This window comes from Euprymna scolopes, chromosome 7, assembly GCF_053919585.1.
Source record: "Euprymna scolopes isolate OS-2025 chromosome 7, ASM5391958v1, whole genome shotgun sequence".
NCBI classification, from domain to species: domain Eukaryota; kingdom Metazoa; phylum Mollusca; class Cephalopoda; order Sepiida; family Sepiolidae; genus Euprymna; species Euprymna scolopes.
This window is the reverse complement of record NC_136488.1, coordinates 2,394,251-2,420,976: the sequence shown is the minus strand read 5'-3', so window position 1 is coordinate 2,420,976 and position 26,726 is coordinate 2,394,251. Positions and strand designations below refer to the sequence as shown.

At 33.7% G+C, this 26,726-nt stretch overlaps 1 protein-coding gene across 1 annotated transcript in view; it reads left to right on the top strand.

The window, feature by feature from the left end:
• The window catches only part of LOC145279593 (epidermal retinol dehydrogenase 2-like), a 117,333-nt gene that overhangs the window by 18,189 nt on the left and 72,418 nt on the right, over positions 1 to 26,726 (top strand). Inside the window, exon 2 of the mRNA XM_080130758.1 lies at positions 16,489 to 16,673. Within this exon, the coding sequence (XP_079986884.1) occupies positions 16,518 to 16,673 (156 nt within the window). The 5' untranslated portion in view covers positions 16,489 to 16,517. The remainder of the gene's footprint in view (positions 1 to 16,488; positions 16,674 to 26,726) is intronic.

Below are 26,726 nucleotides of genomic sequence, written 5' to 3'. Positions count from 1 at the left end.
ATGAGTTGCACTGCCTGCTGCATCTGTGTAAGTAGAGAATCCAAGCCAGTTTTTGTGATGGACATTAAAGTCGCCAAATACATGTACTTGGGCACTAGTGTCGAAGGAGAGTGCTGTGTCTATGCTGTCAGATACTTTGTTTATTATGGTGCAGTCTTGGGTCGAGGGAGAGCGGTAGAGAAAGTAAAAGTAGCTAATGTTGTGTTGCATGATTAGTCTAAAGCACATAAAGGCTTGATCATCCGTTTCTAGGTTTGTTTCTCTAGTCAAGGGAAGGGTATTACGAACGTAAACTCCAAGTCCGTGCATATGTCTGTCAGAGTCCTTACAGCAGAGTGGGAGATATCCAGGCATGTTAAAGTATTTAGAGGGGATGGAGGAGTGTAGGTTAGTCTCACTTAGTGTTAAGATATCCGGGGTATTTGTTAGGAGAAATGCTTCAACATCAGCTAAATTAGTTCTAAGCCCACGGATATTTGTGAATGCAAGCCTCAAGGGAGGAGGCAAGTTGGATTTGTTTGACCCTAAGCCTGGTTTAAGCTTATTTTTTTATTGTACTGTCATCATGTTTTTTAACGAGTTTCAGTTAGGTTAGGGGAAGCCGAACAGGAGGTTATGCAGAATATCACACATGCATCACAAGTAGACCATCAGCTGACCCTCCATCAACTAGGACTGTGGCCTCAGGAAAGCCCACCGGGGATGAGTGCAGGGTCCCTTTCCATGCGCGCCATGGCACTGCAAACATCCCGATATTATACAACTGTTGATGGAGCAGCCGCTCTAAGCACTACCAAAGAGTTAGGGCTCATGTACTACCAGTCAGAAACAGCAGCCAGTAACTGTCAATCCGGTACCCTCAACCCATCAGAGGAAGGTCAACCCAATCTAATTGCTCAGGCATATGTGTTACTCAAGCATTCTCAAGTGCCCAGCTTTAGGGGTGGGGTGTGTCGGGAGTGGGGAAACGGCGTTCATTGCCCTAGACAAGAAACAAGATCTACCAATGGGTGTTTCTGTCGAATCACTGTGATAGTATCTCTGCGCCTGACTAATAGACAAAGAAGAAGTATGGAAGCCGGGCGATAGGCAGAACCTATCTACTCCTTAAGCAATTTAGGTTTGCAAACCGGTAATTTGTTTGAGTCACCAGCTCTAGGAAGGTTGTCATCCAAGACTGAAGAGGCCTCCCTCCTCTTTGGTTTAGTTTCAGAGTTTCCTTCTCCTAGACGGATGATCTGGAAAGATCTACTGGGTCCGTCACCACTGAGAGGGTTTGCTTCGCGCCTGGGTTCTAATCCAGGTATTTCTGCGACCCCGCGTGGTTAGTTAATGTTATTGGGTTAGTTTGTAGAGGTTATATCTGCTAAATAGTTACACGCCTCAAAGTGAATTAGGGACATTGTTATTTCATTGTTACTGGATAAAGGGGTTGAGTAGAGCTCATGCAGTGTAAGCAACTATGATTGTAAGGAGGCTTGTTAGGAGGAAATAATGTGGTTTGAGGCTTTCTCTTTTATATATATATATATATATATATATATATATATATATATATATATATATATATATATATATATATATATATATTTTTTTATTATTATTTATTTATTTATTTATTTTTTTATTCATGTGAGCTTGGGTCTAGTATAACATTAAAGTGTGAGTAGGTGTTAAGAATTGAACTACGAGTTGTGCCCAAACTATATTTTAGATGACAGCAGGGCATGAGATGCGAGTGCAATATAGTACGGGTAAAACAGTAAGTTTTGAGTCATATGTAAGTAGATATATGGGCTGGTTTTAGTAGGTGCGAATAAAGTTGAAGGTACAAAGTGAGTTTCTATTGAGAGATGTTTTCAGCTTTCAAGTAAGAGTTATGGACATTTAGCATAGCAAGGTGCATTGGTTCAGTTTCGTATTAGCGTTGCAAAGCTACCTAAGAGGAGACATAGTTGTGTAATGCAGTGCGGTGTGCTTTGCTTCCGAGTACATACTTTGACTGTTAAATACCAACTGGAATAGGAATGAACTCCAATGCATGTCTAAAGGGTATAATTGTATAGATGTTTAGTGATGACTAAGCAGTTAGCATGTGAGGGTTAGGGGCTGGAAGTTAAAGATTCCAGTACAAAACGGTGTGAAATGTAGGAGTTAAGTGGCGGTTTGGTGGGAAGGAGCAGATTGTTAGCCTTCAAGGGACAGGGGTTATTAATTTACAAGAAACAGATCTACATTAGGATTTAGAGTGGCAGGTAAGGTTTTTTTCTAGGGGGCTACTATCAGGGGCAACAAATGCTGGAGTACTATGTAGCGATTTGGGCAGCAAGATGTCGGTTCCCGTTGCACTTGAACTTCTGCATGTCAGTACAGTTGGGGAAGCAAGGACCTGGAATGGAATTCCAAAGTCTAGCGGTTCTGGGAAAGAAACTACTGGAGTAGAAAGATCTTTTACATCTAGGGATCTCTACTGTGTGGGGGTGGGATTTAGCTGCCTGTCGGATTTCCAGTTTCCTTTTTATGAATGTATTTCTGCACTGCTTTTTTATCATGTTGTGTAGATTTTTTTTCTTAAAAGAATTTATAGAATATCAAAAATTCTTCGCCATTTTCCCAAAACATTCTGTAGGAATGCAAGAGCAATAAGTAGAAAATACAACTAATCCTGACAATGAAATTGATCTTTCGAAATGGATTTGGAATTGGATCAAATTCCAAAGAGACCAATTTACCAAATCCGTTTTCTCCTGGAGAGTAAAAAGAAATATATCTTCAAACGAAAATAGTCTAACACTATTATCTTCTATGATATAAATTTCTTTCTACTAAATGCAGAAGTTACGATATACATATATATTGAGAGAGACAGATAGACAGTGATTGTGTCTGACAATAATACTTTATTCTCTAAAGAATGTTTGAATGAAATAGACCTTATGTCTATTTAATGAGATACATAATACAAGAAACATATGTTTGACTGTATGTTTGTCCGTTAACTACTTTTTGTCTATTCGACCTAGAAACCTGAAATTTGATATGAATGATTCCTTGCCTTTTTAGATTCGCACAAAGTGAGGAATAAGCCAGAGATCCACACCTTTTGTGTGCTTATCCAATTACAAAAAATTCAAAAATATTCGAATTAGATTTCGAATAGAAAAGAATTTCTGGAGAGTTTTTGTAATTAGCGAAGATTACCGAAAAGATAACACAATGGAAACTTTGTGACTATAATAACCATAAGGAGGATAACAGTCAGAAAGGTATAATGTGATTTGGATTATTCAGATTAATATTCGCATCTTGTTGTTATATATTGTTATATAGTTGTATTAACAACTGACGTATTGTCGGAGGAGGTGGTTATATATTATGTGTATGTGTGTCTTTTATATATATATATATATATATATATATATATATATATATATATATATATATAGCTGTCTGTATTCGAATATTGTCTAGTATAAAATGTTCTCCTAATGAATGTGTACACAGAGTGTGTATACGTGTGTATATACATGTCACAATCAACTATATGATGCGTGTTCGTCTATGACACTCTAGCGTTGTTAAATGTATACATAATTTTCTTACTTACACTTTCAAATGCTTACTAAAATCATAAATACACAGACAATTCTTTTATTGTTATTCTCAAAATCAACCCAGAAACGAATTTATCAACATAAAAGTTTTATTTATAATTCTTTTTGCCATCGACAAAAAGAAAGAGACGTTAGTTGTAGGGATTGGTTGGTGTGTGGCTCGCTGTTATGTGTTTGTTTTCTATTGTTTATGTTATCTTATATAGACATTAATCGGTATTTCCGGAATTGTAAATATTTAGATATTACATTCTTCTTTTCTATTTTGCATTGCACATTTCATAACTTCTAACCTTGGAATGTAAACAGTTGTTTGTTTGTGTAATAATTGCAATTCTGGTCATTTTCATGGGATACAATAATGTAGATCAAAATTCATCTGGAATGCTTGTGTGCATGCACAACTCTGCTTACATATGTGTGTTGCCACATCTTCACATCCAATGCAACGTTTCAGACGATGTAACTCCCAACCTCCTTCAGGTAACTTTTTCAAACTTAGGAATTTTTATGTTGAATTCAGGAATCTATACAGAAAGACGGAAATTGTTTTATATGTTTGTCAAATATGTAAGGGTTTTTATACTGCTAGAAACTCATGAGAGACTTGATCTTTAAACCCTGTATATTCTCTTGCTTATGTGCTTCAGTGAAGATTCCCCGTTGCACTTGGTCTCAAAATTACAAGTTATATTCATCTTGGGTTTCATCCTATACAGCAGAGCTTTTAGGAGTCTTGCTTTGGGAGAGGAGGCGAATCTGTCATAACTAAATAATAGAAACGTAAGATCTAAGCAAAATGCAACATTTTCAATTGGAAACGTACTCACACCATGCAATAAAAATATTTTATTTCAAGAGTTCATCAACTATTATATACATACATTAAATGAATACCTGCCCCACAACGAATATAATGAATTCCTCAGATAAAACAGATCGATACAACTGTATATCCCAATCTTGATTTCAATTTCGATCAATACTATTTACATGATTTGGAGTCCAGAAAATGTCAAATTTAAGGCTTAAGGAATCTTAAGAAATTGAATTTCAGAAATTCCTACTTAATTGTTGTCTAATGACTTTAGATCAAATTTAATACAAATCTGAAATATTTCAATTTTAAAATTGGAGGTTGTGGCTATATTGTAAATATTACAACTGTTGCAATATTTTTGGTATCATTATGGGGGTATAGTTAGAAACAATTAGAAAGTTCTATTTATAAACAGGAGTGATAAGAACGGACCAATCAAATAGAACTACAGTTTGCTACCAACCAATCAGAAATGGAAATCACTCCTAAAAATATACTTTACCTCTGAAAATTCCTGCACATGACTTTCCGTCTTCACACGGGAAGGAACCCTGCTCTGCAAACTTTTACAATTCAAAATGTCCTCAGAATGGCTACTTTCCAGAAACTCTTCATCTTTTACATGATTAGAAAAATAAATATTTGGATCTTGGAATGTATTTATACTGTTATTCTTTTATGTATGCTCTGTTGTTAGATTTAAGAAACATTGAGCTTCTAAGCAAAAAGAATTGGTATACACAAAGAGTGAAATATAATTGAAAAACAAACATTTAACCAAAAAACAAACACACATTATATATGTATTACTAGTTGTTCCAAATCTAGAGTTTAATTTGTTTGCATTTTTCTAATTTTTCCCTCTTCCTCCTTTTTTTGTAATTATTTCAAGTATTTTAATACTGAATTAAATAGAAAATGTTTTTTTATTTAAATGCTTTAATCGTTGTTTGACCTTCCTTAATTAAATTTAAGGGTTGTTCATATTTTAAGCGTTACCACTTATATTCCAAACCGATACAAATCTATAGGACGAAAATGTTCCAAACCAATCAGACGTTTGTAACATTTTCTGTATTTTAAATAGTTTAACAATTATTACTTTTTTAGCAATGCTAGAATTTCTTAATTTAAAACAATGTTAGCATTTTTGTTTAAACTGAAGATCGGGCATCCTACCGAATGTCACATTCACCCATTATCTAATACATTTCCATTGAGAGATCTTTTTTTTAGATTCTAACCGGTTAAGTGTAATTGTTTGTATTTCTCTCTCACTTGGGTCACCAGTTATATTTGTCAAGTAGTTTTTGAAATTCCTTTAACAAATTTAATTTTTAATTCATTTTACTTCAGTTGAATTTCTCAAATCAAGGGCCTCTTTCTGGGGTTAATATTTGGTCTCTATATGAAATGCATATGCGAATATTACATTATAGTTCTTTTCTATCTCCCAAACGTTGAGTTCTTCTGATCTGTTTGTCTTACTGGCTTCCGGGACAAGAATTCATCTAGTCTAGTGGCGTATCCTGATTACTTTTATTACTATAGGAACTTAGAATAATTGCACCAATTCTCATATAAGTCAGTGTAGGGTGGGCTACCAAGGGGATTTTGTTTGAACTTTGAATACCTTGTTATTTTTAATATTTCTAATATAATACTATGTGATTTTGAATATTTATTCAAAGTTTACTGGTAGAGTGAGGTATCCTCATACCAGGTTGCCCTGACAAACCTCTGTAGCGAGAGACCTTAGTCACTCGAGAACAGTGTCTAGTAGGCATTCAAGTTCTCTCCACGGATTTATCACAGTATATGAATTTTTAAATGAAATCAAAACGGAACAAATAGTGATTGTGACCCAATGGGTCATGGGTTTGTATATTGATAAATGTACATAATTAATAAATGAATTTAATGGAATGTTTTCAAAATAAATGATGACATTATCTTAAGAAAGAAAACCAATCTTTCAAATAAAAGAGAATTGGATAAGTAAGATCCTAAAATGATTTGCAACAAAACCAACCTTTCAAATAAACACTTGTCAAAGTTGATTCCTTTTAAAAGGTCTGAAAATAAACAATTAATCGGTGCCGATTCCAAACATCTTACCAAAATGGGTCAGATTTTCATGCTGGTCTGTGGAGCTTAGAAGCGACCAACTGAAAAATACCAAATGTGTTTCTTCAAGTTATTCTACACTGAATATCAATTACAAATCCTTTTTACAACTAGAGAGATTCTACTTATTACAATTATCCTGCTGGTCGACGCTATAACCACTTGTAAGTAATGGGTGATTGTTGATAAGCCCCCTTTTAAACCCTTTCGTAAATGTATGTAACGGTTTTCCTCATGGCCATAGCATTGTTTTTGTTCAGTTTAAACAAATCCCTTTTTAAGTATTGGACTAAGCATACATCTGGCATCCCAATTATGCTTACAGCTGAAAGGAACACGTTTAGTACGATGCCTTATTTTACAGCAGGACCTATTAGATTGGAGACTCTTTTTTGGATCTTGTCTAAGAGAGAGAGAGATTAGTGGCAGATGCACCAGCCCAGAGAAAGAGTAATGCATACTTATTTGTTAATCTATGAGGATATTGTCGTTTGATTGAAGCTGAAGGCTATGAAAAGATAGGGAAGTATTATAAATGGTGTTAGAATGTTATAACACCGTTACATAGGTGCAAGGTAAAAAGAATAAATGATAAAAAAATTATTGAAGTCTTTCAATATTAATTATTTATTCACTAATGTAATGTGCAAAAACATTGCGATATCGGCGGTGTTATGTTCTTTGAATTTTCAAGGTAAACCTCATCTTCAGAAATTTTTTTTTTTGTATTTACTATCAAAAATGTCTTGCGTACGTGAATTTGTCTCGATGCATGTTTCAAATATCAAAACAATCACCTAATGCTGATATTTTTAAAAAAGTTTTCTCAGTGAAAACTGATTTTTAGTTAATAAAAACGATGACTCTTTATTAGTGGGAGCACAAAAATATTAAATCTGGTCCAAATTTGTTCCTTCTTTAATGGATCAGTTTGCATTGCTGTAAGTCAAAAGATGAAAATTTGGACAAAATTTCTAAGCCATTTATTTAATAAAAAATGCGGAGAATATTGTAGTTTGATTGAAACATTGTGTATAGTGTGTAAAGGGTTATGTTTGAAGGATATGACAATACAGTTTGGTAAAAGTTGGATGCGAGACAAAGTAAACAGAATAAATGACAATATTGAAAGATTTCAATAATTTTCGATTGTCAACGTAATGGTATCGGTGGTGTTATGTTCTTTGAATTTTCAAGGTAAATCTCATCTTCAGAAAGAAAAAAGAAAAATATGTACTATCACTGTGTTTTTGCCAAAAGCCGGAAGTTATAGGAAGTTTATTGCATTAGGCTCGCACAGAATAATAAATTATTTTTTAACTTAGCTGATATTTTTGTTTGATATTAATGTGCATTTATTTGTAAATATATATCCGTACTGTCACACCAAATTTGATCAATTAAAGGGAGAACGCAAATCTAATTCTATAATAAAACATCTTCTACTTGTCCTTTCTATGCCGATTTATACGTTATTTTTGAAGCATCAGTTTGTGACGTTTTCTTTCTTTCTTATTTATTTTAGTGTATAACGATTTTACTATCTCAGTTTCATTTTTAAACGCTAACGTCTTCTCCTACCTCTTAATCAAGAGAATAAGAAAATTAAAGAAAGCAAAATTTGTGGTTTTGTCACTTTTTTCTTTAGAAAATGACTTGTCTTTGCTTTTCTTTTTAAATCACGATAGTTTAGTCCAATCTTGTTAAAAAAAACATTAGAAATATTACATTGGAAAGCAAATACCAAGTCAGACAATCGCCACCATCTGAAATAACTTTGGAAGAAAATCCTCCAGTCTAAATAAAAATTAATGATAGGTGTTTTTAGGTCATCAGAAATGATAATTTATGCATGAAAAATTAAATTCTTGGCATAATTCTATGATTTTAAATGAATATTAATGTAAACACTGGCGAAGCACAATTTGTACTAGGATAAGCATAATTTTTCTGATCTGATCTTATTGATTTATATTCAAGCAAAACAAGGCACATTGCTAATGTCTTACACGGAAGAGCCAGAGAAAGTTCGATTAAAATAATGATAAAGCAGAAAAAGACAAGTAAAGTCTCTTCTGTGAGTGAAGAATTATGAAGTAACGGATAACTGTTCTCTATCAAAACTTTTCAAACGGATGCACATCTAAAGGATTGCCTGCCTTTCTATGTTGCCCTTCCATCTCATCATAAATTTGCATAGATTCATGAACCATTAAAGCCTGTGCTGACAAGATTCCTGTACATTTATTTTCTACCCCCCCTCCGCCCCTGCTCTGTTCCTTGAAAACATCAACTAAAATGGATTTTCCCAAGTATTTTAAACGTTTAACCTTTGACCTCAACTGATGCAACAGAAAGGCTACAAAATGATTTGTTATCCCCCAATTTTGATTTTCTGGAAAGGGGCTGGTCGATGGTAATGGTGAAGTAGGTGTTGAGAGAAAGTAGCCATTTTTAAAAGATCTTTCTTGCTCTTATTTATGGCATGACAAACTGACAACTGCCTCTCTTTAAAGAAAACAGAAGAACAAAACGGAAATCTTACAAGATTCTTCTTCCATTTGTTTGTTTGTTTTTTTTTTTTTGGGGGGGGGGTTCTTGTTTTTGTTTTTTTTTTTACTCTCCAAAACTATTAAAAATTGTTACTCGTTTGGATTTATTTTCTCTTAACAAACGAAGCCACGATTCGCCCATGCCTGGAATATTAAAAAAAAAAAGTGCTCTCACTATTTTTCAACCCAAACAAGACAGATTGTGACTTGAACGTATTTGGAACCACATCTACAGGGACTATGTAAGGAGATGAACGAGATGTTGGTTTACATTACATTTACATGTTATTAGAGGCAGGGAAGCAGAAATCAAGGAGGGAATTCCAAAGTCTAGCAGTCTGAGGAAAAAATCTATCCAAGTAGAAGGCTTTCCGGCATCTAAAGACCTCTACAATGAAGGGGTGGGATTTTGTTGCTAAACGATCTTGTTGGGAGTATGTGCGTTGAGGAGGCACAATTACAATGAGTATATCAGAGAAAATGCCATTAAGACACTTGTAAAGCAGGTACAGGGATGCAACATTGAGGTTATTAGACAGAGGTTGGAGCTTGGTTGATAGTGTGGAGATTCTTTTTTAGACCCTGTCTAACGACCAGAGACTAATGTTGGATACGTCAGCCCAGATGTGCAACAATACTTCATACCTGGTTGAATAGTTGCTTTGTAATTTTCACTGGCCTGTCAAAGTTATGTTTTGAAGGTATGTTATAAGGTAAAAGAAGCAGAGGAAAGCCAAGAGAAGGTGGAGAGAAAATGTTTTTGATTCGACATCTCATGGGCGTCCATCAACCAACTTGTCCTGGATCAGAAGGAATGGCAAAAAAATGAATCATGTGGGTTCGCAATCCGCACCATGCGGAAGATGCGACTCAGAGTAATAATTTTTTTCCAACGTGATAGAGATGCCATTTTGGCAAAGAAGAAATCAGTTTAATGAATATCTGAACACATGGAAACTCCGGACCGGTATCTTTAAAATTATTTCAGTGCTAAATTGTCATAATTTCTTTGTTTGAAGTGTCTCTTTGGAAGAAGAAAAAATGAACACTCTTAAATGGAAATTACAGTAACCTATATCTATTCCATTTTTTCATTCATAATTATGGGAGGGGAATTTATCTTCAAATATCTTAAATTTCAAATTAAAGCGACGGACTTATACTAAGTAAATATTAATAAGTCTTTACCCCCCCCCCTCCCTGATTTTTTTGTCTTTTTTTTAATGGAGAGTGGACAACATATTGTGGATGCATTATCGGCAGTTCTCGTTACTCTCATTTCCTCTTATTTGTCCCTCAGTCCTCATTTCCAATGAGTGATGTTTCTGACAAAGGGTGAAGTAAAAGCTGCTCTCCAGGATAACAGTACTTCGTGAACAGTAGTCGGAAATCTGTTTCTATGTCTATCTTTGTGGCCATGTCACTAGTAAGGGTGCTGGAGGTAAACGTTTCATCTGGGCTGACGTTATCCGCCTGATAGTCAGGGACCCGAACCTTGGATTAACCACTAAGGAGGCCGTCCTATCAGAAGGTGCAAAATACTGGGGCTGCTGTATTGCTATTTGGTGAATGGATTCTGGACCATGCAGCAGTTTCGAGTGGGGCCTCTTGATGCCATACTAGTGGGTAATTGTTATGGCTTTACCTTATCATAGGTACAAAAAAAAAATCTTCCTCTCCTTTTCTCTCTTACCTTCCCTCTCTGTCCTGCTCTAACCAAGTCTGTCGACCTGTTCCACAAGTCCCAATCCTCAACATGAAATACCTCCAGAAAAATAACATGTGTAAACCTAGAACCCCATCCTCCAATTACAGGAGACGAAACCAGACATATTCTTTCTAAGTGAAACTGGCATTAGGCCGACCGCTTCCCTTGACGAATTCATAATTAAAAGATACTCTAACTTAACATCTAAATCTGACCCCCAAGATCACCATGGACATGGAATATGTGCCTACATTAAAGATGGCTTTTCGTGTGGTAGGGATATCTCCAGAGAAGACCCTAATTTACCTTATATGTGCATTGGAAAGATGGTGGGATCCTTCTACCGCTCCAGAAGATATCTCACTACTGATGCAATTCTCTATCTATATAAGAGCAGGTAGGTCCAAGGATGGAGTACTGTTGCCACATTTGGGCAGGAGCTGCTAGAAAGGACTTATCCTGCCTTGATAGTTCAAAATAGACTTCATAGCCTCGTAGGGGATGTCCTTTTCTCTTCCCTGCAACCTCTTTCTCACAGAAGAGATGTTGCGAGTTTGTCTCTGCTTTATCTCGTTATTTTCATGGCAAGTGCTCGGCTGAGCTCCAATCTATGGTCCCCCCTCCCCAGACTTTCACAAGAAACACCCGTCTAGCAGAAAACACTATCACTAATTTCCCCCACTCTTTATCTGTGCCTAAATCTAAACCTAGATTCAATGAACAAGTTTCTTTCTTAGAACTGCACGCATGTGGAATTATTTTCCATTTTCCTGCTTTCCAGCTGACTACAATATGGTTGTCTTCAAGTCCCACGTAAACAAGTTTTTGATGAACCATTCCATATAAGTTAACAAATTTACCAATTTCCATTATTAACGATTACTATATTGTCCAATTTCTACTGTACACTCTAAACTCTTATCCTCTTTTAAATTGAATTAAAAAAAAATTAAAAAAAGAGTGTCCTCTTGGCCATGATAAGCGGTGATGCCTATGTAAAAACAAAAAAGTGATTTCATTGCAGAGGTTAAACGGATAAACGTGAAATGAAAGCAAAATAAAAGGGACACGAAAGTGAACAGTTTTTCTTTATTTTTATTATTTTTTCTTAGTTTAATTTTCTTGAACTTTCCAGATTGAGACGTTTTTTTTCACTTCGTTGATTCAAACGTTATTTTATATGATTTTTAGTTCATGTACTAATGAAGGATAAGTTATTTCCCATTATTTTTAGCAGAGGCTGTATACTTGTTATAATATAATTTGAATGAGGTGATATCTTCTTGGAATTTGCATAGAATTTTCTGTGCAGACTTATGAAACTAAACGTGAAAGCGAAAGATAAGGAATTTCGTTTCCAGAAAAGAAAACCAGATTCCTTTGCGATTTCTGTTTATCGCACAAGAATAAACAAGCACAGCTCTTCCATTGATAACCTTCACTTCTGGCAATTTGGATTCGCATAAATCTTCAGAATCTCAAATTTCTCTCTTTCTCCATGACAGAAATGTTCAATCACGTTTTTCATGTCGTCACCAACAAACGAAAGAGAAATTAAGTCAGACTTAAAACCTACTTTATCCCCATCTTCATCTCATTTCCACATAAATATTTAGTCCATCCACAGATAGCTGGTCTGCTTTATAATGGCTCTTCAATGTGGTTAAAAATGGACAGGTGTTTCTAGCTGAAATTTGAAACCCAATCGCATTTTCTGCAACTGAGTGTTGTAATCATTGATCCATCATTCACCTGTGAGGGAAATACAAATGTGTTTGTATATATTCACAATGATGTTACTTGAGTGCTCTATTCTTTTACAATTCATTTTGAATTTATGCTAAGTGGGAGTTACTTATCTCTATTACCATAGATGAAATTTATAATGTCAAGTAGGGAATAGTAAAAAATATTTCTAAACAAACCAATTTCAGTGATTAAAAAATTAAGTGTACAATCTGAATTACTTTTCTCAACATTATTCAAGAATTGATATGTTTTATGAGCAATACAAGAATTGATATGTTTTATGAGCAATACAAGTTGTCAAATTTAACAAGTTTATGAAAGGTAGATGTATATTCTCTCACTTTCTTCTTTCATGACATTCTTTTGATTTCTTTTCTTCTTGAAAAAGATTTTATGAAGAATATTATGAGAGGATTGATAATTAATGTAGTGAACAAAGTTACATTACATATAGGTACAATTTATGACTAGTCCCTCTTAACATTGGATTTGAAGATGACCACAGTATAGTCTGCAAGGAAGCAGTTCGATGGGAATAAAATCTTGGAAAAAAATTGGGTTCATAGAAATTTCGCTGGACACTAGACATACTAAAGAACGGAAAGTTCCTTTCAGTTGTGATAGTAAGACGAGTTTTTTGTAAATGTTTTACTGGCTTAGAGCTCTGTCGAGCACATCCCATGCAAATAATGAAGGGGTAAAGACTAGCAATGTCTTTTCTATGAGAAAGAGGCAGTAGAGAATAGAAGAGGTCTTCACTTACTAGATTTCGAAGTCGATTTTGTCAAGACAAGAAAATGTGAAAGGCCATTAGTTACAATGAACTATAACTCATGATTCATATTTGAGTTGTCCTGTAAAATATGGAAGCCTGAAAGAAAGAGCGTTCACCATATAATATTATTTAAAGTAAGCAAAACACATAGCCACAAATTGTTTATAATGATGTACCAATGTTCACTTCTACATTCTATAAGAGACTGACACATATGAATACCTCACCATACCTTTGCCGTAGTGTAATATTATTTATAATAAATGGTACATAACTGTAGTAGATTACATTAATATACATTATTAATAAGTGATTGTTAACTATTGTCATATATGTAAATTTGATAGAAAAGAAAATTCACACTGTACCAAATATTTAATAATATTACTGTGAAAACCAGATTTTAATTGTCCATTTTCCATTGACTGATATCATAGAAAAATGCAAACACAAGAATTGCATTTAAAATATTCTCAAACTGCATTTTGATAATGTTTTGATTTATTTTTTATGGGTTTTAGTTTTTTGTCAGCAATTTATAAATTATCTATCTACCTGTATGAATGTAATTTTGTCAGTAATTTATAAATTATCTATCTACCTGTATGAATGTAATTTTGTCAGTAATTTATAAATTATCTATCTACCTGTATGAATGTAATTTTGTCAGCAATTTATAAATTATCTATCTACCTGTATGAATGTAATTTTGTCAGTAATTTATAAATTATCTATCTACCTGTATGAATGTAATTTTGTCAGCAATTTATAAATTATCTATCTACCTGTATGAATGTAATTTTGTCAGTAATTTATAAATTATCTATCTACCTGTATGAATGTAATTTTGTCAGTAATTTATAAATTATCTATCTACCTGTATGAATGTAATTTTGTCAGTAATTTATAAATTATCTATCTACCTGTATGAATGTAATTTTGTCAGCAATTTATAAATTATCTATCTACCTGTATGAATGTAATTTTGTCAGTAATTTATAAATTATCTATCTACCTGTATGAATGTAATTTTGTCAGTAATTTATAAATTATCTATCTACCTGTATGAATGTAATTTTGTCAGTAATTTATAAATTATCTATCTACCTGTATGAATGTAATTTTGTCAGTAATTTATAAATTATCTATCTACCTGTATGAATGTAATTTTGTCAGTAATTTATAAATTATCTATCTACCTGTATGAATGTAATTTTGTCAGTAATTTATAAATTATCTATCTACCTGTATGAATGTAATTTTGTCAGTAATTTATAAATTATCTATCTACCTGTATGAATGTAATTTTGTCAGTAATTTATAAATTATCTATCTACCTGTATGAATGTAATTTTGTCAGTAATTTATAAATTATCTATCTACCTGTATGAATGTAATTTTGTCAGTAATTTATAAATTATCTATCTACCTGTATGAATGTAATTTTGTCAGTAATTTATAAATTATCTATCTACCTGTATGAATGTAATTTTGTCAGTAATTTATAAATTATCTATCTACCTGTATGAATGTAATTTTGTCAGTAATTTATAAATTATCTATCTACCTGTATGAATGTAATTTTGTCAGTAATTTATAAATTATCTATCTACCTGTATGAATGTAATTTTGTCAGTAATTTATAAATTATCTATCTACCTGTATGAATGTAATTTTGTCAGTAATTTATAAATTATCTATCTACCTGTATGAATGTAATTTTGTCAGTAATTTATAAATTATCTATCTACCTGTATGAATGTAATTTTGTCAGTAATTTATAAATTATCTATCTACCTGTATGAATGTAATTTTGTCAGTAATTTATAAATTATCTATCTACCTGTATGAATGTAATTTTGTCAGTAATTTATAAATTATCTATCTACCTGTATGAATGTAATTTTGTCAGTAATTTATAAATTATCTATCTACCTGTATGAATGTAATTTTGTCAGTAATTTATAAATTATCTATCTACCTGTATGAATGTAATTTTGTCAGTAATTTATAAATTATCTATCTACCTGTATGAATGTAATTTTGTCAGTAATTTATAAATTATCTATCTACCTGTATGAATGTAATTTTGTCAGTAATTTATAAATTATCTATCTACCTGTATGAATGTAATTTGCTATGATTTTAGACTAGAACTTCTGTTTAATTTAAAAAAATGTTCAAGATTTGAACAAAATCTCATGATTTTTATCTTCCCTTGTAGCATATTACATCCAGAAATCAACACTTTTCTGAGGCATAACTTTAGATTAAAGCCACAAAGATTATCTAAACTACATTTTCATACTAAAACGGTCATAATTGTGTTATTTTTATGAAAAGGATCAGTCGTACAGCTTCCCAGACCTAAGCGGGGCACAATCTTAAAACACAGTACACTGTCATTTAATTGTATCTGAACCTTGATATCAACCCGTGAAACATTTTTACATCATGCGGAACATCTATACATGACTGATGACTAGGACTATGACAACAGCATATTCTTTTCATTGTTTTGACTCTCGAGTATATATCCGACACAATTAAACACAGTAAACCAACCGAGAACCACATCACTCTACATAAAAACATATAAGAAATCAATGGATGAGAATCAAAACAAGGAAAAGAATAAGCTGCTGTCATAGCCCTACTGATGACTAATTTCCTATTAATTCAAACCTTAAATTCATCCCATTATCACAGAGATTTGACTAAAAATTATAGATCAATGCATTTTTTTCCTATATGAAGGTTGGAAAACAAAACGCATTTAATCCATTTTTTTTTTAATTGAGAAATTAAACAAATTAACAAACTTTTAGTCGAAGTTTATATTTAACATAAAGATAAAATAAATTATGCCGTTAACATATGATTTTTGGAATGTAACATTTTTTGTCGTGATTCGAAATTTTGAAAATGCCGTTTAGTCCGTTTTGCATTCAAACTCTTCATGGCTCTGGTGCCATCCATCTCAGATGTCTTTAACTGTGCTATAATGGATGCATGCAAAGTTCGTGTTGATACCAAAGTTGTCATTAGTTAATCTGCTATTAGAAAATGTTGGCATAAATGATTTTAAAAAAAACGTTTCATATGGAAAGCAACTTCATTCGTTTTTTTTTCATCTGTTTTAGGCAATGGAATCGGAAGGTTGCTGGCAATTATGTTCGCTAAATACGACTGCAAAGTCGTTCTGTGGGATGTTAATTCAGATGGGAATGAAGAAACGGCACAAGAGATCAAGAGTATGGGAAAAACTTGTTACACTTACACAGTCGACCTCAGCATCAAAGATGAAGTCTACAAAACAGCACAAAAGGTAAACAAACATTTTATCTTTATTCGATAATTTTGATCATCTCAATGGACATTGATTAATCGATCTATCACCATTCAGTTTGAAATGGCGATTTCAAATATAGTTTCACCGCCAGATGTACAGATTTCAAATATAGTTTCACCGCTAGATTTCGGATAAATTATTTTAGATTCGGTTTTTATAACTTAATCAAACTTTATCTTCTAAAGTAGAGTTTGGTTGATAATATTAGATAAATCTCTGCTGTACATTATCTGATTAAACTAAACGTTTCCTCCTAAGTAGTCATTGTCTTTAAAGCTCAATTTGTTGTAGTTTTCAATGAAATCATATTTTATCCTTTAGTCTTTTTAATGATTTTTGTCGTTCAAGAACATTTGAACATGGGAAATATGCTACTTCTTGACAAATTGCTGCAGTAAAAAAAAAAACGATAACAACCAGAGTTTTAAGCTTTTTATTTTTACATATATTTGCCATTATATGTAAAGGTTCATTTTCTGAATTTAAAAAATAAAACTGAAGATTAAAAAACAGCCATATAATAGTATAACTGTCAGAATAATCAAATTAATAGCCGAATGAGATCTATGATTGAAAGAATTGTATTTGTGTAGCTATTCAACACACACACACATATATATATATATATATATATATATATATATATATATATATATATATATATATTGTAGACCTCCGATCACCGTATGAGCTCTGCCGCACCAACTAAGTTGTTTTGCAATCCACACAGATGATTTGTTTATAGTGGTGAAGGCTTTGTGCAGAACCAACTAACTTGCTAATCTTTGCCTGTGCAATGGCTGCCACAAGAAAGAGCAAATAGTAGAACTAAGGTTTTATATTAGGTTTTTCTTCTCCTAGATGCATCTCTTAAGACTGGGGATGCATCTCTCCTAGTAAATTAAATGCGTCCCCAGATACGAACTTGGAAATTTCTATGACTCGGCGTGGTACATACAGCGCCTAGCCTTTACAAACGGTCATTTATTTGGTACTGGGCAGGCTCATCATTATCATGATTGTGCCATATATATATATATATATATATATATGTGTGTGTGTGTGTGAGGCTGTAAAGGTCCCTAAAAACAAAAAGAAAAATAAACCTTCCAACTTATAAATGTATGGACAGTTTGAGAGGAGAAGTATCTGCAGGTTAATGTGATTTTTATTTGGTTTTTATGTATAATCTTAGCGCTGATGACATGTAATACACGATGAGAGGGGAGATAGAAGAGAGAGACATTTATACAGTTATGTGAATGTTTCTTCTTTCTTCTTAGCACATATATTAGAGAGGGATGAGTTATCAGTTCTTTTATCACAGGAGGAGAAATTCATTGCTTATAATGGAGAGGGATACATTTCTTAAGATGAAGAGACACATTACTTAAGGATGGAGTTATACATTAATTGAGGATGGGGTTTATACACAAAGTTCATTATTACGATGAGTTGACACAAGTTCATATAAATACGATTTCACTTTACCTTCAATTTGGTAGAAAGACGACAACGAAGACGACAGTTACAAAATATGATGTTTCTTTTATTACTTCGGCCGGTTGCAATGATTTCACATCAAGGAATTCAAAAGTCACTACATGATTACAACTTCTAACCCTTTGCTTCCAAAGGGGGATTCGATCCGGACTCGGCTCTCCTGTCTCCCGTCTGTCCAACTCTCCCTCTGTCTCACTAAAACCAGCCAACTATATTGAGAACTCATCTCTCAGCCATGACGTCATGCGCATGTCTAAGAATGTGCTCCTCTCACCTGGTCCTGAACTCACGTGGCTAAAACATGCACTGTTCACACATGTCTGCAGACGAGAATTCTCTAACCTATTTTCGGCCTAACCTATTTTTCAATATGTTTAAATTTGCTATTGTTCGTTTTTCTTACTGACCTTGTTTCAATTCAGTTTTCATACAAAAGAATTGAACAATCAAAATTCCTTTTTACAATAACATCTCTAAACAATCGAATTCCTTCTGAATCTCTTTCCTGGACCTAATTTCGAACCTAGCTTAGCCAGTTCGATTCTCGGTCTATCCTATCTCATTTTTACTTATTTAATGTTTTTTTTTACAAGAAAAGGGGACCTGTTCTTGTAACACTCCAATCTTCGGCACTGTTTTACAATTTGTCACTATTCCGAGGGAGACAACTCTCGTTTACTAAGAGATTCGTTAATTTTTTTCATCTTATAATTTAGGACGCGATATTTATTTTAAAATCAAAACATTAAAAAAAAAAAGAAAGCCACGACGATTTTTTTTAATGTAACAAAGTTAATAACATTAATATTACAAAATGTAGTCTTTACGCGACTTTTAAGAGAAAACCAACGAGCCCACAATATTTCCATTAGATGAAGACTTTTAAAAAAGAAGTTCGGCAACTTTTTTTTCTCGATTAAAAAGTAAATGTTACAATAAGGTTTTTAAGAAATTAGTTTTTAACCTTTAAAAAATACCAAGAATGAAACTCTAATAAAACAAGGATGAAACTTTTAAAGATGCGGCAACTTTTTTCTACGTTTTTACGACTAAAGAGATTAAATGGGACGATAGGTAATTATATTTTTTAAACAACACTTTTAATAAAACAAAGATGAAAATATGAAAAAAAAAAAAAAAAAAAAGCGGCACTGTTACCATAACATTTACTTTTTAAATGAGAAAAGAAAGTTGCTGAATTTCTTTGTTAAATGTTTTCCTCTGATGAAAATATCGTTGGTTTTCTCTTAATAGTTGTGTAATATTTGTATTATTGTAATATTGTAATATTTGTATTATTGTTACATTGTAATATTGTAATATTTGTAATATTAATGTTATCAACTTTGTTACATTAAAAAAATTTGTCGTAGCTTTCTTTTTTTAAAGTTTTGATTTGAAAAATAAATAGCGTCCTAAATTATGAGATGAAAAATCTTAGTAAACGAGGGTTGTCTCCCTCTGCACAATGACAAATAGTAAAACAGCGCTCAACCTTCAAGTTTATCTTGTCGAACTTGGGAATGTTTCTGTTGAACTCAGGAATTTGACGGAATTTCGAGCGGAACCCTTTATTTACTTCACAGGGGTAGCATGCTCTTGTTCCGTCAGCCATGACTGAATAGAGGTCCTAAGTAATTCACAATTGTTTTTTTTTAATACAATTGCAAATTACTTAGGACATAAAAATGAGTGTCCGTTCCCAGTGTAGCGGTATAATACTGATATTTCCACAATAAACGTTGCAGCTCACACAAGTTATGAAAGCCGACCGGAAGCCTTTCATAACTTGTGTGAGCTGTATCGTTGTTTGATTGAGGAAATAATAGATTTTATTTTTAGAATGTGAGATGATAAAATAACCTTGCTTGTCTGAGGAATGATCTCTACCAAACCTCTTTGTCGACTTTTGGTCTACAGGCTTAAAACTTGATATATAGGGGATTTGGACTTGTGAAACCAATTCGATTTGATTTTTAGCCGGTAAAAATAACTGTTAAGGGGTCAAAATTGAAAAAAATTTAACTTAGCAGGCATAAGTCAACTTAAAGTGCTCTTCTACACATGCGCAAATATACATTTATACAATGAACAACGGTATTTTTTAAAAGTTTTTATATTGATTTAGATTAGATAGTAATGAATAAGGCTGGAGAGCTACATGTTTTGGTTTCGATTCTAGTTGATGGCATCTAATGGCTTCAATTAAAGTTTAAAATGCAAAAGTAAAGTATCATAGTTCAATTGTGCTCTAAACAGAAACATTCATTTCGAGCAGATATCTGTCTTATCAAATAACCTACTGTTGATTTTATACGATGGGCCTTTCTGTTTATGCGGTGATAAAACTTAAATGCACCTGTGATATTAGGCTGTATAAGGGTGTTAACTTTCTTCAAAATCGGAGTGTTTATTCTTTAATCAGAGTTTGCTAATTATCGATTTTCGATACTTATACAAAACCTATCTAAGAACACTCTCAGACACAAACAAAGTACATTTGTGTGAAATTTCAAAAACATTGACCCAGCCATTTCATAGTCGATAGAGAATAAACTCACACACAGACAAAATGTCTTTTATATATAAGTAGAGACAGAGGCAGAAATTCAAACCTGTGGAATAATTCGATTTGGTTTTTACTTGGAAAAAATACTTGCTAAGTGGTGAAAATTGAAAAATTAGAATTAGTCAACGTATCTTCTACATCTGCACAAATACATTCAGCTATGTTAATTTTTAAAGTTTTGATATGCGTTTGTCGTTAGCTCATATAGTAATGAATACTACTGCAGAGGAAAATGTTTTGGTTTCAATTCCAGCTGATGGCACTTAAGTCATATTTCTTTCTTTTTTTTTACTTTTGAAATCATTATTATATATTGCACATATAGTGAGCCGTTTAGACCTGCCAAACTTGCTTTGTCTGCATCAAACACACAGACACAGAACAAGCTGTGTGCAGTAGCACACGCATGGAGTGGAGCGCGTGCTGGCATCACACTGCTTTTGGTGATCTTTGACATATTTTTCATATAAACATTGTTAGAAGTCGTAGCCCGTGTATTCGTAGAGAACTGGATCTCTAACTTTGGTGTACCCACCACTGTTACCACCGACAGAGGTTCTCAGTTTACGTCACACACCTTCCGAGAACTTTGTAAATTTTTCGGAATTTCCTACATTGCAACCGCCGCCTATCATCCTTCTGCTAACGGGATGGTAGAGCGCTTTCATCGTTGACTAAAAGCTGCACTAGCTGCTCAGCCCGAACCGCATCGCTGGAGTGAACATTTACCGCTCGTTCTTCTAGGACTCCGGTCCATTATTAAAGAAGACTTGAACGCTACACCAGCAGAGATGGTTTTTGGAACCACTCTTCGCCTTCCTGGGGAATTTTTCACAGTCGACAAGTCTATACCTGCCACCACCTCCGGTTATGCTGACCGTTTGAAACTCGCAATGTCTCGAGTGATGTATACACCACCGCGTTCGGTCACTTCCAACCCATACTACCCACCTAATCTCCATTCATGCAAATATGTCTTCGTCCATATTGACTTGATACGAGGATATTATATATACAGTGAGCCGTTTAGACCTGCAAGACGATATTATATATATAGTGAGCCGTTTAGACCTGTCAAATTTGCTTTGTCTGCATCAAACACACAGATACAGAACCTGCACCTACACCTGCAAGTTGCACGACTCGAAATGGTCGTCATGTAGTATTTCCACGCAAATACGCAGTCTTCGACACCTCTTAAAAAAATTTTTTTTCTCTCTTTCCTCTTCATTCCAATACTCTTGGTCCACATACATCTGCATGCTCTTTTCCATTTTTCTTTCCTTTTAGTTTCCAGCTATCTGGGGGGAATATTATAGTGAGCCGTTTAGACCTGCCAAACTTGCTTTGTCTGCATCGAACACACAGACACATAACAAGCATGGAGCGGAGCACGTGCTGGCATCACACGGCTTCCGGTGACTTTTGACATTAGGCTTCCGTCCCCTTTTTTTCTTTCTCTTTTTCGCTTGACACCAAGCCGTGCACACTTATAAACCACACGCTTCATAAGTATGCACTCAGAGAGTGACAACAGAAACATGAGGTAGGCTTGCATATTTTTCATATAAACATTGTTACCTGTAAAATACTTACACATAGAGCTAATATAATATGAACAATCCAAGACTTATAATTAAGCTATATGTCGCTCATGTAAAATATTTGTGCACACTTCCACAGAGGTTAACATGTACAAGCCACTATCACACGTCCTTATGTGACTACCCACTTATTGCACTAATGTATGAACTTTGTTTTGTTTTAAATAAATAATGTAATTTTATATATATATACTGATATAATGGTTTTCTTTATTGCTAAGTCGTGAACATGCTTTCTATAGCCTCGCAATACACACGACATAATAATAAGTAGAGATAATAATAAATATGAAACCTACATAAATTAAAATATCATATTTAAGCATATTTTACAACTAGGCATTGCTGGGCGGCTTGCTAGTGTGTGTGTGTGTGTGTGACAGATTTGTTTGCATAGTCGCATTTATTTTATTAATGGTTAGTTATTATCTTTGTAACGTGGTACATAAAAAAAAATCCACAAATTTGAACAAGATTCACACTAAGGATATGATTCGTTTTAATAATGAGTCCACAACGATTCTCCCACTTGTTCGATAATCTTGGAAAATTGAAACAGTGTTCAGATAACTAAAATATTTCACTTTATTGGGATTATTATACACTTACATTATCTAATTACATGCTTTTTTGAATTTGTTTCCGTGACGAATTACGGAGAACCTAATCTAAAAGTCTTGGAGACTGTTCACGTTCGCCTTAGAAAGCCTTCCCTTTGTAAGCAAAAGGACTGCTTGTTGGGTTTGAACGTGATCAGCCTCTAAAATTCATCCCCATACGATTGCTCTTGCTCCCGTCTCTTTTTAGATTTTATCATTAAGGAAAACAAATTACTAAAAAATAAATACCTCGATTCCAATTTTGATGAGTGAGGGCGAAACATGTCAATTGACTTGTTTTGATTTTTTCCCCCTCTATTTCCCTACTTTTATATTTTTTAGTCGCTATCCATTTTTCGTTTTCTCCTCGGTCTTTTTTTTTTTTAATATAAAATGAATTTCGAGGGAATACGTCTTCCCTTCATGATTGCCTTAATAAAGTTTTGTACCCCCAAGAAAATCATGAAATATATATATATTAATTTCAACATAATTTATTGAAATTTATTGGAGATGATGGTTACAGAGTTTTAGAGAAATCAAAACCGTTCCTTTTTTAAACCTTGCACAATTGTTGCAACATAAAGTATCTTTTCAATATATACATAGTAAATGCGAGTTCATCAACGTTTCTCCTATGAAACTTTTTTCTATTTATTTTAATGACACAAAATACATGCTCAAATGTATTTTTAGTTCTGGGATTGAGTTATGTTTGGAAAAATCTTTTTGTTTACTATTAATTTCGGCCAATTAGAACAACTTCCTCATGTATCTTTTAGCTATGCAATTCTCTAATGTATTCTATGTAGATTCCACTACTCTCTAATATTTCTTAATATCTCTGCGATAATTTAGAGAAAGGGTTACTTGTAGTGAGATCGCGATACGATTCGGTTGAACGCTAAAATGCGTCGTTTTTCTTCACTTCTTTCACTTCCAAAAGCAAGTTAGTTTTCACAGGAAGGTGTTAACTCGACATTTTTCAATCAATGAAAATCATTTTAAACCCAAAATCTAACAAGCCGATGCGAACTTAGAAGCCCCTATAAAAATGGGGAACTAATCAGTTTTCTAGAGATTAAACTCGACACACGCACCTCCCTCGAAGGACACAGCTATGTGTACTCATCATCACCCCCCCCCTCCAGAGCTTTTGTCTGGGGGAGGCTAGGCAGAAAGGGACACTGCAAGACTCACATTCCATAACTTTGCTCACATTTACACAGAAAAAAAAGTAAACTAACAGTGCCACATTGTTACACACGCATATTCACACTATATATAGGTTCATCAATTGCTTGAACCGTACTCGGATTGTATATACCAATCGCAAAGGATTCAAAATTATTCTCATAAATTTTTTTATAATGAAAAAGATCTTTTTTATATAAATTTTGTTTATTTAGAAAAAGAGTCCAAGGTCAATGAATGCTTTTTATTGGGTTCCAGAGCATATATAGTGTAGTTTAATAATTCTCCAAGTTCCTAATATCAATTTTTCTCAATTGTTTTTTTTTTGCTTTTCAAAAAGTATCCATTACTATGTTGTTTTGCATTGCGACTAATAAGTCTACAAAATTATGTTATTGTTGAATATTTCCCTATTTTTAATTTTGATGTGGTAAAATGTTTTGAAAAGTCCTTTAAATAACTCGATATTAGTGCAGGATAAATTCTGGAATGTATTAACTGAAAAACATTTATATGAATGAAAACATTTTTGGTATATATATAAAAAAACTGTTTTCTTTATAATAATAATTATCTATATATATAAAAGCCAAACGTCTGTGTGTATGTATGTATGGATGTTTGTTTTTAACGCTAAAACTTTTGACCGACACAACCAAACTTGACAAATTTGGTATCATATTAAAGCCCCATCACCCGGATGACAAATATCGAAATTTCACGTCAAACGGACCACTAGAAGTGGGTCAACTGATCAGTTTTCTTCAAGGGGGGGCCCCCAAATCCCAAACGTCTGTGTGTATATATGTTTGTACGTAACACTAAAACTTTTGACAGACACAACCAAACTTGACAAATTTGGTATTATATTGAAGCCCCATCACCCAGATGACAAATATCGAAATTTCACGTCTGAATGACTGAAATACATGTTCTAGCTGGTTTCTAGGCGTTGCCAGGGATGTAATATAGACACATTATGTTGTATATTACCTGTTCTCTTCTCCCTAAGGTAAAACAATTTCATATACATGCTGTAAATTACCTATGCTAGGGATAAAACATGAACAATACCAGTCCTAGGGTAGATAAAACAAATAATACATAGAGATGAAAGATTCCTCTCCCCTTAGAATAAAACATATGTTCAATATCTGCTTTTGTTTTTTCATTGTTTATACAGTCCCGAGCAACGCCGGGTAGCCCTGCTAGTCTATTATATAAATCTCACCTGTCTGTTTAAATGTATGTATGTATGTCTAAAACTTTCGACAGAGGCGACGGATTTTCACGAGATCAGTATCGTTTTGAAGCTCGACCCTTCGGACGACAAATATCGAAAAATTGGCTAAAAACATTAATTCTTTCACCCTCAACTGACCATTTTTCTATAAGGAAGGGTCGCTTTTCTTTGCCAATATTTTCGAAAGTCATTCCCGCTTTTCGATTGACTAGCCCTAATTAAAATCCTCGCCACTTCCTGTTTGACGATGGACGCAACAGCAAAGACGTTACTTTTTTTTCACATTCTTTTCCTCCTTCGTGGTATGGGTTCGAGCCTGACTGCTTACTACCACTTTGTTATTTTTTTAAATTGACACACACCTCCAAACAACAGGCAACACCAGGCACCCAGGCTAGTTATATATATATATATATATATTACTAGTAATGAATGAATATCCGAATGATTTCAGCACAGAACAGTCAATCTAAAATATTGACGGAGAATTCTGATTCAGTCTCAGAAATAACGATTTTACGATTTGTATGCCGCAAAAAAAAGAAAGCAGATGACACTAAGCATGCGAAGAATTATGTTATAGTTATGGTTTGGATTTAAAAATATATAGTTTAGTTCTTTATAAAATAGTTAAACCCCTCTCTCCTCCAAAAATGTTGGCTTTCAAATCGTAAACTGTTTCGACCATTCCGTTAGCAATTATTTGAAAAAACGGTCTACAAAAATGCAATTTGACCTGCCTCACACCGCTCTGCGATTTTCTGTCTCAGTTGAGATACAATATGAAAAAATGTAGACAGACATAATGAGTTTTATTAGATAAATATATATTTATTTAAAGTAATATCCCTTCCCTATCCCCTCCCATTACCCAATCACCGCCTCCCACGAAAGAATGAGGCCATATAGCCAGGTCAAGCATGATGGAAAGACCGAGGAGAGAGCACTGACCAGACCTCCGCTGAACAAATGCAAAGAGAACTGGGACCTTGGGGAGGCTTATTGCCACCCAAATTCCAGTGGAGACCAATGGCCACTGCTAGCGAGAGATCGATGGTGGGCGGCTGTTTCGATAATGCAAATTCATTTGCAAATGTTATCAGAAGAGGTGGAGAGCACTGGAAAACTGGGGAGATTTGTTGTCACTCAGCTTCCAAAGAACACCACAAGCTATTTTCAAGGAGAGATCATTTATGACCTGTGTGAAAGCTCCTTGTGGGCCAATAATAATAATAATAATTAGTGATTACCAATAATCGCTGCAATTGCAATAATACCTTACATATACCTTTATCATAATGTAATATTATTTATAAT